Genomic DNA, 13,062 nt, shown 5'->3' with positions numbered 1-13,062 from the left:
GCTTTGGAACTGAGGTGTTGGAGAAGACTCTTGAGAGTCCCTTGGACTGCAAGGAGATCTAACCAGTCAATCCTAAAGGAAATCAGTCCTGAATATTCACTGGAAGGACTGATGCTGAAGCTGAAACTCCAATACTTTGGCCACCTGATGCAAAGAACTGACTCATTTGAAAAGACCCTGATGCTGGGAAAGATTGAAGGCCGGAGGAGAAGGGGACGACAGAGGACGAGATGGTTGGGTGGCATTAATGCCTCCATGAACACGAGTTTGAGTGAGCTCCAGGAATTGGTGATGGACAGGGAGGCCTGGCGTGCTGCAGCCCATGAGGTTGCAAAGAGTCGGACGCGACTGAACTGAATAGCTTTGTGCATCCTGGTGATGGAGGTGTGAAGGCAAAAACAGGCATGGAGAAAATTGGGGCCCTTTCAGTGGAGGACAGGCATGAACTTCCATTGGTGTGCCCACAGGGTCTGACTTCATCCAGACAGGAGGCAGCAGAGGCCACCCTTCACTTCCAGATGCAGGGAAGGTGTGTGTGGAGAGCTCACTCCTCCAATGACTTGCAGCCTCACATTTAACATTTCCCTGTGAGATGAGAGAATAAATTTGGGAACATCATTTGACTTTTCCTGGAGTGTCAAGTGGGGTGCTACTAGCCGAGCCAGTGCTTTACTTACAGAAAAATTCAATTTCCTCCTGCTTCCCATGCAAACGGAAACTACATCAAGTGCCCTTTGAATCTCTTAACTATCCCCCTTCCCTCATCCCCTCAAAGTTGGGGAGAGGAGTTTCCACCAAGACGCCCCTCCTCCCTGCAGTTGAGGACAGTTATGTAATCTGGATTGTGACACAGAGGAAAGTCCTAGCTAGCTCTCCACGCTCCTGGCTAACGGTTCAGATGGGGAGCTCGTGATGGGAGACCTCCCCACTCCACTATCCTCCAGTGTGCCCCCACCAACGCAGCAGGGCTCTGGGCGTGAGATGGGGAACCTATTCCTGTTGTCTTGAACCCTCTTGAACGATAGGGTCCTGGGACGCCCGGGGGTGGGGCACCGAGAAGCCAGGTGGTTCCCCCGCCCCCGCGCCGAGGTGGGGGCGCAGGAGCGGCGGGCACCTGTTGCGGCGCGCCGGGCGGTGGCTGAGGCTCACCTGCGCGAGGCCCGGCCCAGGGCGGGCGGCGGGCGCACAACTGAGCCGAGGTTCCGACGCTCGGTCCGCGCCTCGGGCTTCCGCCGGGTCAGCTGACCGCCCAGTGCGGAACTAAGCGCCGGCCGCGAGCTGCCTGCCGCCACCGCGCTCCTGCTCGGCACTCGGTACCGCGCGCCCGCCCCGTCGCCATGGCCGGGCTTGTGGTCAGTGGAACTCAAGTAAGTCCGCTGGGGCCACCCCGTCCCCTCCTGGGCACGGTCGCTCTGAGGAGGGAGCTCTGGGGCGAGTGGCGTCCAGAGGTCAGACGGGTGCTCCCTGCCCCACCTCGGTGTTGTGTCTGCAGCAGCGGAGTGAGGCAGGCCTGAGGGGAGCACAGACGCGGTTTTGCACCTGGCGCACCCCCTGGGTGGGAGGAGAGGGGGGAAGACCCTCAGGTCGCCCGGACCCCTCCAGCCCCAGCGCTCAATGACCAGAGGCCAGCCAGCGGACCTCTCCATCAGGTGGAGTGGGCACCTCTCACAACCCACGGTACTTTTCTGAGCCACAAAAAAGTTGTAATTTCTTTCATAATCTGAAGGAAAAAAGGAACATTGTTAAAAGAAACGTTTTGATATATTTGTCTTTACACCAATGCAGTTGTAAAATAGAAATGGTAGTTTTAGAGTTTTCTTTTTCTTCTTCCCGACAACGGAGGTAGGAGCCTCTGAAAGACAGAGAATCACGATGCGACCGTGCAGGCGCTGGGTTGCAGGGCTTCGCTGCAGACTTGCTCCTGTTCCTAACCCTAGATCCCTTATCAAAGACCGGTAGAAGGCTACAGTGCTCCAGTTTTCGGCACCTGACTTCTTTAACGGGCGTCCTTGGGGATGGCAACACTCTAGTTTCCACCCGGGGTGATAGACACCCAGCTTTACTTACTGTCAGCCTTGTAGTGACGCTTTAGTTGTTTTTAGTCATTGCTGGAGGGTTGGACTCAACTACTAGGGGGCCAGGTGCCTTTTACTTGCTGGAGAAGCCAGGAGTCCCTTATAAGCTCTGAATGAGCCGGCCCTCCTCCTCCCCTGCTTTTCCCAGATGCCCTAGAGAAATGGTTCTGAGGTTTTGCAGCTCTCCCCTTGGATTGCTTGAGGCATGTAGTGTCAGGCACAATTAGATTTTGAGATTACTTTGGGCTTAGGGAATGTTTCTCCCTTCTTAAAGTTCAGGAGTTAGTAGGCCAGGGAAGTACTAGCCTGGGAAAGAGGTTAAAATGAAGTGTCTTTTTTAGCTGGCAGGGAAAAGGGACTTTCTGGGAGTTAATAAGGCTGCAGAAGGAAGGGCTAGAGGAAAGGGCCTCTGCCCAAGCCGGGTCCCTGACCCTCAGAACCTAGGTCTCTGCATTTCAGAGCCAGGAGTCTCTGGGTGTAGCTGCTTCCAGCTTCATGGAAGACTTGACATGGGCCTGCCAGTCTTCCTGTGCTTCCCTTTCTCATCCTCTATTTCCACAGCTCAGTTTTATTTATTAGTTTTTCTCTTGAGCCCCTTGAATTTAGCCCATCCCAAACAGCCCAAGGGCAGTGACCTGCGAGTGAGGCATTTTGGTCCCTTGGGGACTGTTCTAAACAAATGGAGCTGCCAGGGGAAGAGCTGAGCAGGCAAGTTGGGGAAAATGCCCTTGTGTCACAGGTGCCCTGTATTCTAAACGTCCAAGGTCAGTGAATCTGAGTGGTGGCTCAGGGCTTTAGGTCTTTTTAACGTTCTGCCTCTAGCAGCCATTATAAGATGTAGCACCTTGAATGTGTATCACATGGTCCTTCTCAAACTTGGGGTCCTTCTAAAGGGTGGGGGGAGGAAACCCACTTCTCATGAGCCAACACTGTTACTGCTTTTATTTCAATATTACTTAAGTATACAATCATAAAACCAGATAAAACTTTTTCTAAGTTCATATTTAGAGAGCTATAAACCCCCCAAAAGGGATGGCTTAAGTGTAAAAACGAAAACAATAACACCCATAAAATTAAAATAAACAATGAAATGGATGATGTTTGCTGAAACTCGGTCACTGCTTTTGATGCTGCTGTGGCCTGACGGCTGTGGCCCTGAATTTTAGGAGTTGCTCAAACCTGTAACACCACATGCTTGGGGATGTTGCTGTCCTCCCTCCATTTTTCTCTGTACAAAGTTTCAACATGGATCTGACTCCATTTGGCCTTCTGTTGACATGAATGCATCATTTATATTCAGCACGAAGGCCTCAGTCTCCCTTCTTCACTAGCTTAGGACAATTATAGTAATGGCATTAATACAAATGCAGACACAAATGCAGACTTGGAATTGGGATACTGAAATCTAATACCGGAGAGACATGGGAATAAAAAACCCCTTCCACAGGGATACTGGTGTGATTCACTAACAACTACCTAGTGGCCACTAGGTGCCAAGGACAAGGCTGTGGGCTTTAAATATGTTAACTTATTTCAATCCTGTAACATAAATAAAATGAGGATAAAATGTGACTCATGAGCTTATTTAATGAGGATTGACTAGTTAAGTATCAGTAACCTCAGATAGGCACATGACACCACCCTTATGGTAGAAAGTGAAGAACTAAAGAGCCTCTTGATGAAAGTGAACGAGGAGAGTGAAAAAGTTGGCTTAAAGCTCAACATTCAGAAAACTAAAATCATGGCAAATAGATGGGGAAATAGTGGAAACAGTGGCTGACTTTATTTTTTGGGGTTTCAAAATCACTGCAGATGGTGATTGCAGCCATGAAATTAAAGACACTTACTCCTTGGAAGGAAAGTTATGACCAACCTAGACAGCATATTAAGAAGCAGAGACATTACTTTGCCAACAAAGGCCCGTCTAGTCAAGGCTATTGTTTTTCCAGTGGTCGTGTATGGTTGTGAGAGCTGGACTATGAAGAAAGCTGAGTGCAGAAGAATTGATGCTTTTGAACTGTGGTGTTGGAAAAGACTCTTGAGAGTCCCTTGGACTGCAAGGAGATCCAGCCAGTCCACCCTAGAAGGACTGATGTTGAAGCTGAAACTCCAGTACTTTGGCCACCTGATGGGAAGAGCTGACTCATTTGAAAAGACCCTGATGCTGGGAAAGATTGAGGGCAGGAGAAGGGGACGACAGTGGATGAGATGGTTGGATGGCATCACCCACTCAATGGACATGGGTTTGGGTGGACTGCAGGAGTTGGTGCTGGACAGGGAGGCCTGGCGTGCTGTGGTTCATGGGATCACTAAGAGTTGGACATGACTGAGTGACTGAACTGAATTGACTAGTTAAGAGCCAGGTGGGAGGCTTTTAATAAATATGAGTTGTTACATTATTCTTAACACCTTTTGGAGGTGGTTAGTGTTTAACTAGTTTATAGAAGAAGAAACAGAGTCTATGAGGTTGTGACCCATCCAAGGTAATGCAACTAGTTAAGTAGCAGCACAGGGATGCTGATTCATGACCAGAGTTCTTTCTATTCATGGAGCTGCCAGTACTGCAAATCTAAAATTAAGGATGCCTCACCTCCAAGTGGGGGCAGGCATCCTGAAATAACCTCCTTTCAATCTGACTACTGACAACACTCCCCCCATCCCAAAAATCTGTGAACCAGACTATCCCAACTGCAAAGAGAAACCTTCCATGTCTTGCAGTTTGGTAATTTTCTGCAGCTTCTGCTCAGAGGAGCTGAGTGTGTGTACATGTAGAGATCCTGCCAAGATATTATTTTTCTTTCTGGTGTTACTCTCTGTAGGGGTCTTGAACTTGATATGTTTTCATTTCTCTGATAATGGTGTCCTTTTCTATTGTAATTCCACACGGTCGAAGTCTTGGGGGTACATATTATATATGATAGGCAAACTAAAAGTATGAAACTTTGTTCTTCATTTCACTCAAAATCAAGATAATTGACTAAATGCAGCGCCTTCTCATTTTGGGTGGGATCTTGCTTCGGTGACATCTAAATCTGTTAAGCTCTACATCCGTTCTCTTGTTTGGTGAAGACACAGACTATTTTTGGTCTGGCTCTTCTAGTTTCCTGTTTTATGTTAGGTGGTCCCATGCTTCAAGAAGTCTCCTGACATCCTAAGATATAATGTCTTCCACTCAGGAGCACTTCTTAAATAAGTCTCTCCTCTCATTATGAGTGTTGTTTGCCGTGCCTGGCAGTGACTGCTTGCTGCTTTTAAGCCTTTTCCAGCCAATTTGAACCCTTCAGCATGGTTGACTTAACTCACATCTCAAAAAGCTTCCAGTTTACTATGAGGGTGGTCCATAGACATGGCTTATCAAGTTGGTGTTCTTAGCAAATTTTGGAGACTTAGTCCTCATCTCGGTGAAATAGGAGCAAGTTGTGCTTTGTTTGGTTCTCCTGGGATACTGTAATGTTGTTTAGTCTCTCAGTTATTTCCAACTCTTCTGCGACCCCAAGGATTGTAGCCTGCCAGGCTCCTTGGATTTCCCAGGCAAGAATACTGGAGAGGGTTGCCATTTCCTTCTCCTTGACCCAGGGATCAAACCCATGTCTCCTGCTTGGCAGGCGGATTCTTTACCGCTGAGCCACCCAGGACACTCTGTGATGTTAAGATCATGGAATAAAACAAGCTAATGGAAGTTTTGTCAGACATGTTGTGAGTGGTTGAATGCTTCATGGTGGTAACTGTCCTTAATGTTTGTTTGCTCTGAAGTGGAATTCTACAGAAGATAAAAGGGAGCAAATATTCCTCTTTCTGCAGGCTCTAACGCTCTTCTGGGACCTTCGACATGGCATCATGAGGTAGTTCTAGATCTTTCAGCTAACAAGACTCATTTTGAAGCCAAAACATGATGATAGATAGCTGGCATTTGTTGATCAAGAATATCCACATTGTCATGTGCATATTTAAGAATTCCATGGCCTCCATATTGGACGTCTTTATTCCTGGTGCAGAATGTGGTCCAGACTCTCCTTAAGAAGATGTACTATGCAGAGCAGGCCTCTGGAGTCTTAGTTTCCTCATATAAAGCATGAGGGATTTTGACTGAGTCCCTGCTAAATTTAATCCTTTGTAACCCATGAGGAAAGAACTCAGTTTCCACATTGAAAGCTCAGCCTCTCTGCTGCATATATAATGGAGATCTTGAATGATTTTGATATGTACAAGATGGGTAAGGGATAGGTTTTCAGGTGAGTGCCACGGGCCTAGGGGTCAGTGTGAACATATAATGCAGAAGCAGCTGCTGATGGTGAGCAGCTGAGTGAAGTCCCTAGATTCTCCAGTCTCTCTGGAGAATCCTTTATCTCTGCTTGGAAGCAGAACTTAATTTGTTATAGGAGGAGATAGATGGCTCTTAGGTAGAGAGGGGAGAGATTACCATATTGAACTTACAGCCCTTTAGTTTTTAGTCTGTATCTTCCTGAGTCAAAATTATTTTATTGGAATCAGCTATTTTTTTTCTGTCTTTTCTCCCCATTTTGTATCTTCCAGTAATGAAGTTACTGAAGGATAGTGAACACAGGATATTATATTGTCAGCAGTTGGTCCCCATTGGATAGGAAAGGGTTGAGAGATGACTTGAAAAATTGAGGGTGCCAGGGTGCAGTGTGACTTGTTTTAGGTGGAGCCATATGAAAGTGCAGTTGTATAGTTCTACGATGGTCAGGGTATTAGTAATTCATAACCTAATTTTAACCATTTTAATGTAATACTGAAGATGCAAGATGGCCACCATATTCTTATTCTCAATTGGGAATCACAACCCCTCCATCCCTACCTCCACCCCCTTGGACACCTCTCTCTCATTCCAGGACGTCTTGTCTGTATGTGGAAGAACGAAGGTTTGCAAGGCGAAAAGGATCAAGGCTGTAGCCTTGTAATGAGCTGGAATTTCTGCTGAGCAGTTGAGGATGGGCTCCTTTTGTGGGAAAGCATCATGTATTGTGACCCACTGCTGACTGGTCACTGGTTTGTCTTACTGGTTTTGGAATTAGTTGCCAGTCCTGCCCTCACTGCTACCTGTAAAAATAGGTTTCAAAACCTCGGTGCTTGGAGCAGTGAGAAAGCCCTCTGACCTCCCAGTCAGAAATTCTGGGATCAAATTTCAGTTCAGCCTCCTAATATTTGGGCATACACTAGGTAAATAATAATAATAAAAGTAAGTAAAAGAATGCTTAAGGGAACACCTCTGCCAGCAGAAGGGGGTTGATTGCCAGGGGCTCCCTGGAGGATAGCCTTGAAAGCTCTGGCCACCCGTCGTTGCCCTGTCGCCTTCAAGTCGGCTCTGTTCAGAGTTCGGAGGATGTTTTATACATGGTGGTAATAGGATGGGATTGGCGGTCTGGGGAGGTTTTCTTGTCCAACCCTATTTGTTCCAGCACCCTGCAGGTTGAATGCTGGTAAGTGCATCTGCTGTGCCTTTTATGAGGTAATGTGCATAACAGGGTATTTGGGGGAGGGGGCAGCCGAGGAGAGGGAGCAGAAGAGCCAGAGGGGCAGCTGTTGGGAAGGCCCCTGAGTGGGAGGCTGATTGCTGTGATTATATCAGCATGCTCTGAGGTTGGGGTTTTTTTTGGACCTCTGAATCTGGCCAATTTCAGTCCAATTTCCCTTGTGCCGGGATTAGTCTCCATCATGCTAAGTGTACCAAGAAAGGGGAGCTGTTGGCAGAATCCCTGAAGCCAAGTCCCAAAGCTGACTTGATCAGGGAAACAGCCACAAATGGGGTCTTCCTGCGTGCGGAGCGCGTGTTTCAAGTTGCGGAAGCAATCATCGGATCAGTGACGCCGGGCCTTGAGCAGCTGGGTGATTTCCGTTGGCCACATTGTTTCTGTTCCATTTTAATTTCCAGGTGTCCTACATAGGCCAGGACTGCAGAGAGATTCCAGAGCACCTCGGCAGGGACTGTGGACACTTTGCAAAGAGGCTTGATCTGAGCTTTAACCTTCTGAGGTATGTAACCTTCATGAGACAGACCAGGCCTGGGAGACCCAGGGCCCATGGTGAAGGCCTGCAGATAAAAGCCAAACAGCCCAGGTCTCCAAAGGGACCCCAAAGGTGTGACTCTGCTTCACAGGGTCCTCTGGCTCCCCTCTTGTGCCCAGAAAACAGTGAGTGTGAGTGTCCTCTGGCTCACTTGTGTCCCTCCAGAGGGCCATCAGTGTCACTTTGTTCTTTTCCTTCCTCCCTGAGGCCCGTGCGTCATATTAGAAAACTCTTGGAGAGGTAGAGAGAGAACCAGCAGGTGTGTTGGGGGCCTTTAGGGATGCTTTTGTGGATGACCCCATTGCCCAAAGATTTGCTGAATCCCAGGTAGAGTGTATGTGTTCTTCTTTTATTTTCTTTGCCTTTTTATGAATTGAAACTTTAAATATTTGTGATGATGATTTCTCCCAGATGGTATTTCAAAGTAATTCCAATGCTGTTGGCATGGGGTAGGTGGGAGGGAAGCTCAAACAACTGTTCCAGACTTGGCAGAGAAGGTAAGTGCGATTGTATATATTATTCCAGTGGAGAAAACAGTTATTTCTTCCTAAAAGGTGCTGAATTGTAACTGGTTTGGGGACTCTGGGGAGGGAGCTGGGAGGTTCTTGGAAAGCAGGTATCAGTGGGATAAATGGGGGGGGGGGATCTGGATGGTGGCTTTTCCTAAGGAGGTGGTTCCATGCAGAGCTTTTTCCTAAGTGTCTCCTTGAAAGCCATGCTATCCTCTGATGGAACAGACTGTCTCCAGGTGGAAGGACAGATGAGGAGCTGGAGTCCCACCCCAGGGCTCCGGTACTTTACTTCATCCACAGTGTGGAGTCTCTTCTCTCCAAGGCAGGACACTCGGGCATTACAGATTCCAGTGAAGATGAACAAAGCTTGGGGCTTTAAGGCACCAGGGGGTGGAAGGGACTTCCAGCAAAGCCAGCAGAGCTTCATGGGCTGGTGCTTAGGAGCTCACGGCTGTGCTGAGATGCATCATCTCCACAGAAGGGGTGTCCCGGGAATTGTGTTAGAAGGGAGTGGGCACAGTGTGCTGCCTGACTCTCAAGGGGTTTGTGGGCTTCTGAGAAGATGTGGAAACGGAAAAGTCACAGAGTAATACAGAGTGGTGAGAGGGTGCCAAATAAACTCGGACTCTGAACAAATGAAGGATGGTTTTTGGTCCCTGCCCAAGAAGGGGACAGAATACAGTCTCAACTGATGGTGCCTGAGACACGTGTGCACCTTCAACAGCTCCCCAGCGTAGGCTTGGGCAGAGGGTTCTTCTCATGTGACGGGCCTCTGGGTGTTTGGGGCTTTTGACTCAGGCAGTGGCTGCCTTGCTGCTAGGAGCCCGGATGTGGGTTTGAGGAGGCTGGGCCCTGGGAGGGGATATGAGCAGTCACAGGTCATGGGACTGGGCTGTCAGGTCTGAGGAAACAGAGCCGTCTTTGTCACATTATGGGACCCTGCCTCTCTGATGAGAAGGGGTTCTTGGCTCTGAGAGGCTGGATCTTTAAGGATTTATCATAGGAAATGATGGTGCCTGGAGGCAGGAAAATTTTGTGAAAAGGAGGTTGGTTTAAAAAAAGAGAGGAATTAAGACTTTTGTTAACTTTTTGTTGAGAGAAGAGTTTTTGTAAGTGTCAGGTTTGAGGAATGATCCCTCAAAAGATCTGGTCCCGAACCTGTTCTTGTGCTGTGGTCAATGTGTGAGTTGTAGCTGGGTTGGGGCAGGGATGAGCCATGGAGGGGTGAGGTCTCATGGAAGGGTTTATATTAGGACTTGGGTAAGTTGGAAGGAGTTACAGACCAGAATGCAGAAGAGTAACTCTGACTTGATGTGGTTATGGTGAGATTGACTCATCTTTGATGGTCTTATTTACCTAACTTGGGGGCAAGGGGAGGTGGCACTGTTTCTCTTGGGTGTCAGAGGAAGATGTAAGCTTATGCAGGTCCTTTGCCTTCAGTTGGATAAAAATTCAAAGATGGTTTAGACGCTTACCTAATTCCTCTTTGGGGAGAGAAAGGGAGAAGGGAAGAGAAAGATCATGAACTTACCTACCACACAAGTGGGAATATGATTCCTACCAGGCTGAAGGGATCATCATATCCAGAGGAAATACTGAGGATCCCCATCCCACCTTTTGTAAAAGGTTTCTTCCCAGTCCTGTCTTGTCATTTCCACGGGATTTGGTGGGGAGCATATCACCCTATATTTGCTCTGCACCTGGATTTACCATAGCTTGTGGTTTTAACTCTCTGCTGTATCTTCTGTTCTCCCTCTTGGCAGCCTATCTGGTCCCACTCTCGACACCCCCTTCATCTACCTTGAAGCTCAGTACTACATTACTGTTTATTATGCCAGTTCAAAGTGTACCAGGAGAGGTAGGGTGGTAATTTTGCGTGCAGCAGGAGATGCTGGGATAGCGTTGTTCCTGAAGTCTTCTGGGTACTCCCTTGCCCTGGAGAGTTTCTCCCTGGCTGTTCCTCTCATCAGGATCAGGTCTCCTGCATGTGATTAGGTGCCCCTCTTTCCCAGCCACTTTCTCTGCTTTCCATGTCCCGTGTCTTCTTTCCAGGGCTATCCTCAGAAACACAAAATTCTTCTCACTTTGTTATGTTTGGAAGAATCACCCCCCGCTCCCTCCTTCTTACAGGACATCTCTGCAGGCTTCCTTATCTCATCCAGAGAGTCATGTCAGGGTGTTGCCTTAAATGGAGCCATAGCCGCTAATACAAATTTTGCTAATCCCATAAATCACAGAATCAGCTGCAGTCTGTTTGTGCTTTAGACTGCAGCTTGTTTGTAGGCAAGGAGTTCTGCTTATTCGTTTAAAAATATTTAATAGTACACATGACACAATCTTTAGAAGGAACAAACCTGTAACCAAGGAAAAACTCTCCCTTGCATTTATGTCCTTTGCCTCCTGGGTCCCACCTGCACTGGTAACTACTGGTAGTTGATCTTTGTCATCCTGCAGAGTTAGTCCATGTGTATACTAACATGGGAATTTCTCATGGGGCCAGATTTGTATTACTTCTTGCCAAGATGTTAGTTAAAAGAGAGGCACTAGGCTTCAGTTAACCACTCACGATCAGGTCATCCTTCTCTGTTGTCTTGCTCTTAATTCAAAGCCATTCACCATCATTGTTAATTTCATTCATGAAAGTGATGTTTCTGCTGATTTGCTCTATGGCTACCCATTCATGCTGGAGGGGAGGGTGGTTATGGATTTATAAGCTCTGAAACATTATTTTTTTCTTCCCATTACACCTCAGGGTCTTCTCCCCTGCATTAGCTATGAATCCATCCCTCCCTCGATTGGGTTGTACAGTAGTAGACGGGTTACTTCTCTATGCAGAAAGTCTCAGAAATTGAGGCTGTCTTGCTTCTGTGACTCTGTCCTGGGAGGATGAAAGTCCCTGGACCCAGTATGTTCCCTGACAGGTTGGAAAGAGAAGCAAGACAAAGGTCCAAATAAAATTCCTGGCTCCCTTAAAAGACTCAGACATACCTACTCTCTCAACTTGGATCTCATTCTTCCTGTTATGACTGGATGAGACCCAGGTGAGCCACAAAGACAATGAACTGGGACCAGCTCTCTGGACATGGTTCCCAGGGGTAGGTAGGGTCCTGCCTTCTCCCCTGTAATGGCCACAGAAGATTTAGGAAGCTTATTAGGTAACAGTCCAGAGGAGTGAAGTTGTGTCCCTTGCACTTGGATGTGTTAATGATCACGTATCCATCCAGTGTTTATATCTACATGAGAGTGTACTTTAGATTTTATTTTTTGAAGACAATCTGCTAAATAATAAAACTGTATTTCCCAATAGAAATATTGGGAAAACCAGAAGGGTATGACTGAAACCCTCTTTCTCTCAAATTTTCACTGATAATCTTACCACCCAGGAATCTCCATTGTTAACATTTTATTGTCTTGGGTGTTTCATGATGCCAAATATCTTTTAAATGATCCTGTTGCTTACATTATGTTGGAAGCATATTCCCATCTCAATAAATACGGCATTACAGGTTTTAATAGTTTCTTATTTCTTCACTTCAGTTCAGTCGCTCCGTCGTGTCCAACTCTTTGTGACCCCATGGACTGCAGCTCACCAGGCTTCCCTGTCCATCACCAACTCCCAGAGCTTGCTCAAACTCATGTCCATTGAGTTGGTGATGCCATCCAACCATCTCATCCTCTGTCATCCCCTTCCTCCTCCTGCCTTAAATCTTTCCCAGCATCAGGGTCTTTTCCAATAAATCAGTTCTTCACATCAGGTGGCCAAAGTATTGGAGCTTCAATTTCAGCATCAGTCCTCCCAATTCTTATTTATTATTGTTGGACATTTAAATTGTTTCCAGATTTTTACTGTTATAAATCTCTCTTATAAATTTCCTTGTGATACTCACTGATGAATATCTCTGATTAGTTGTTTGGGGCAAATTCTTGGGGACAAAATAGTCAGAAGGCCTTGCTACAGATGGCAAGTTGCCCCCGAGAGGTGATACCAATTTATACTACCAGGAATATTTGAATATCCATTGTCCCAAACTCTTCCTGTAACTATTCTTGTTTGTTTGTTTGTTTTTTCCTTTTGAGGTTTTCATATTTTACTTCTCTGATCAATACAGAGAATCCTCTGCCATCACCAGTGCTGGTTCCTTGATCAAGGAAAAGAGAACTTGGTAATAGTTTGTTGCAGCTTTCATTTTGCTTCTCCCTGAATTGGGAAAGGACAGTATTCTCTCTGGTGGCCCGTTTCTCTCCCCCACGGGCCCTGAGTAGGTTGCCCACTGAGCTTGTGAACACAGTGGACAGAGCAGAATTCCCATGGCACACAGTAATAAACACACCTGTGTCAATATGACAATGAAATTGAGAGGGCTTAATTGATCTATGGAAACAGAAAACTTACATTTTAAAAATTATTGGCAGTTGCATCTTACTTAGCATCACTCTGGTAAATGTAC

General features: G+C 46.9%; 1 protein-coding gene across 2 annotated transcripts in view; it reads left to right on the top strand.

Annotated features, from left to right (window-relative positions):
• Window positions 1-1,125: 1,125 nt before the first annotated feature.
• Window positions 1,126-13,062, top strand: part of LRMDA (leucine rich melanocyte differentiation associated) — a 1,119,641-nt gene continuing 1,107,704 nt past the window's right edge. The window contains exons 1-2 of one of the 2 annotated variants that reach the window (XM_043476453.1): window positions 1,126-1,367; window positions 7,969-8,069. In XM_043476453.1, the coding sequence (XP_043332388.1) occupies window positions 1,338-1,367; window positions 7,969-8,069 (131 nt within the window). In that variant the 5' untranslated portion in view covers window positions 1,126-1,337. The remainder of the gene's footprint in view (window positions 1,368-7,968; window positions 8,070-13,062) is intronic. The other variant, XM_043476454.1, reaches the window with a different exon arrangement.

This window comes from Cervus canadensis, chromosome 8 (genome assembly GCF_019320065.1).
Source record: "Cervus canadensis isolate Bull #8, Minnesota chromosome 8, ASM1932006v1, whole genome shotgun sequence".
NCBI classification, from domain to species: Eukaryota; Metazoa; Chordata; class Mammalia; order Artiodactyla; family Cervidae; genus Cervus; species Cervus canadensis.
This window is presented reverse-complemented; position numbering and strand designations above follow the sequence as displayed.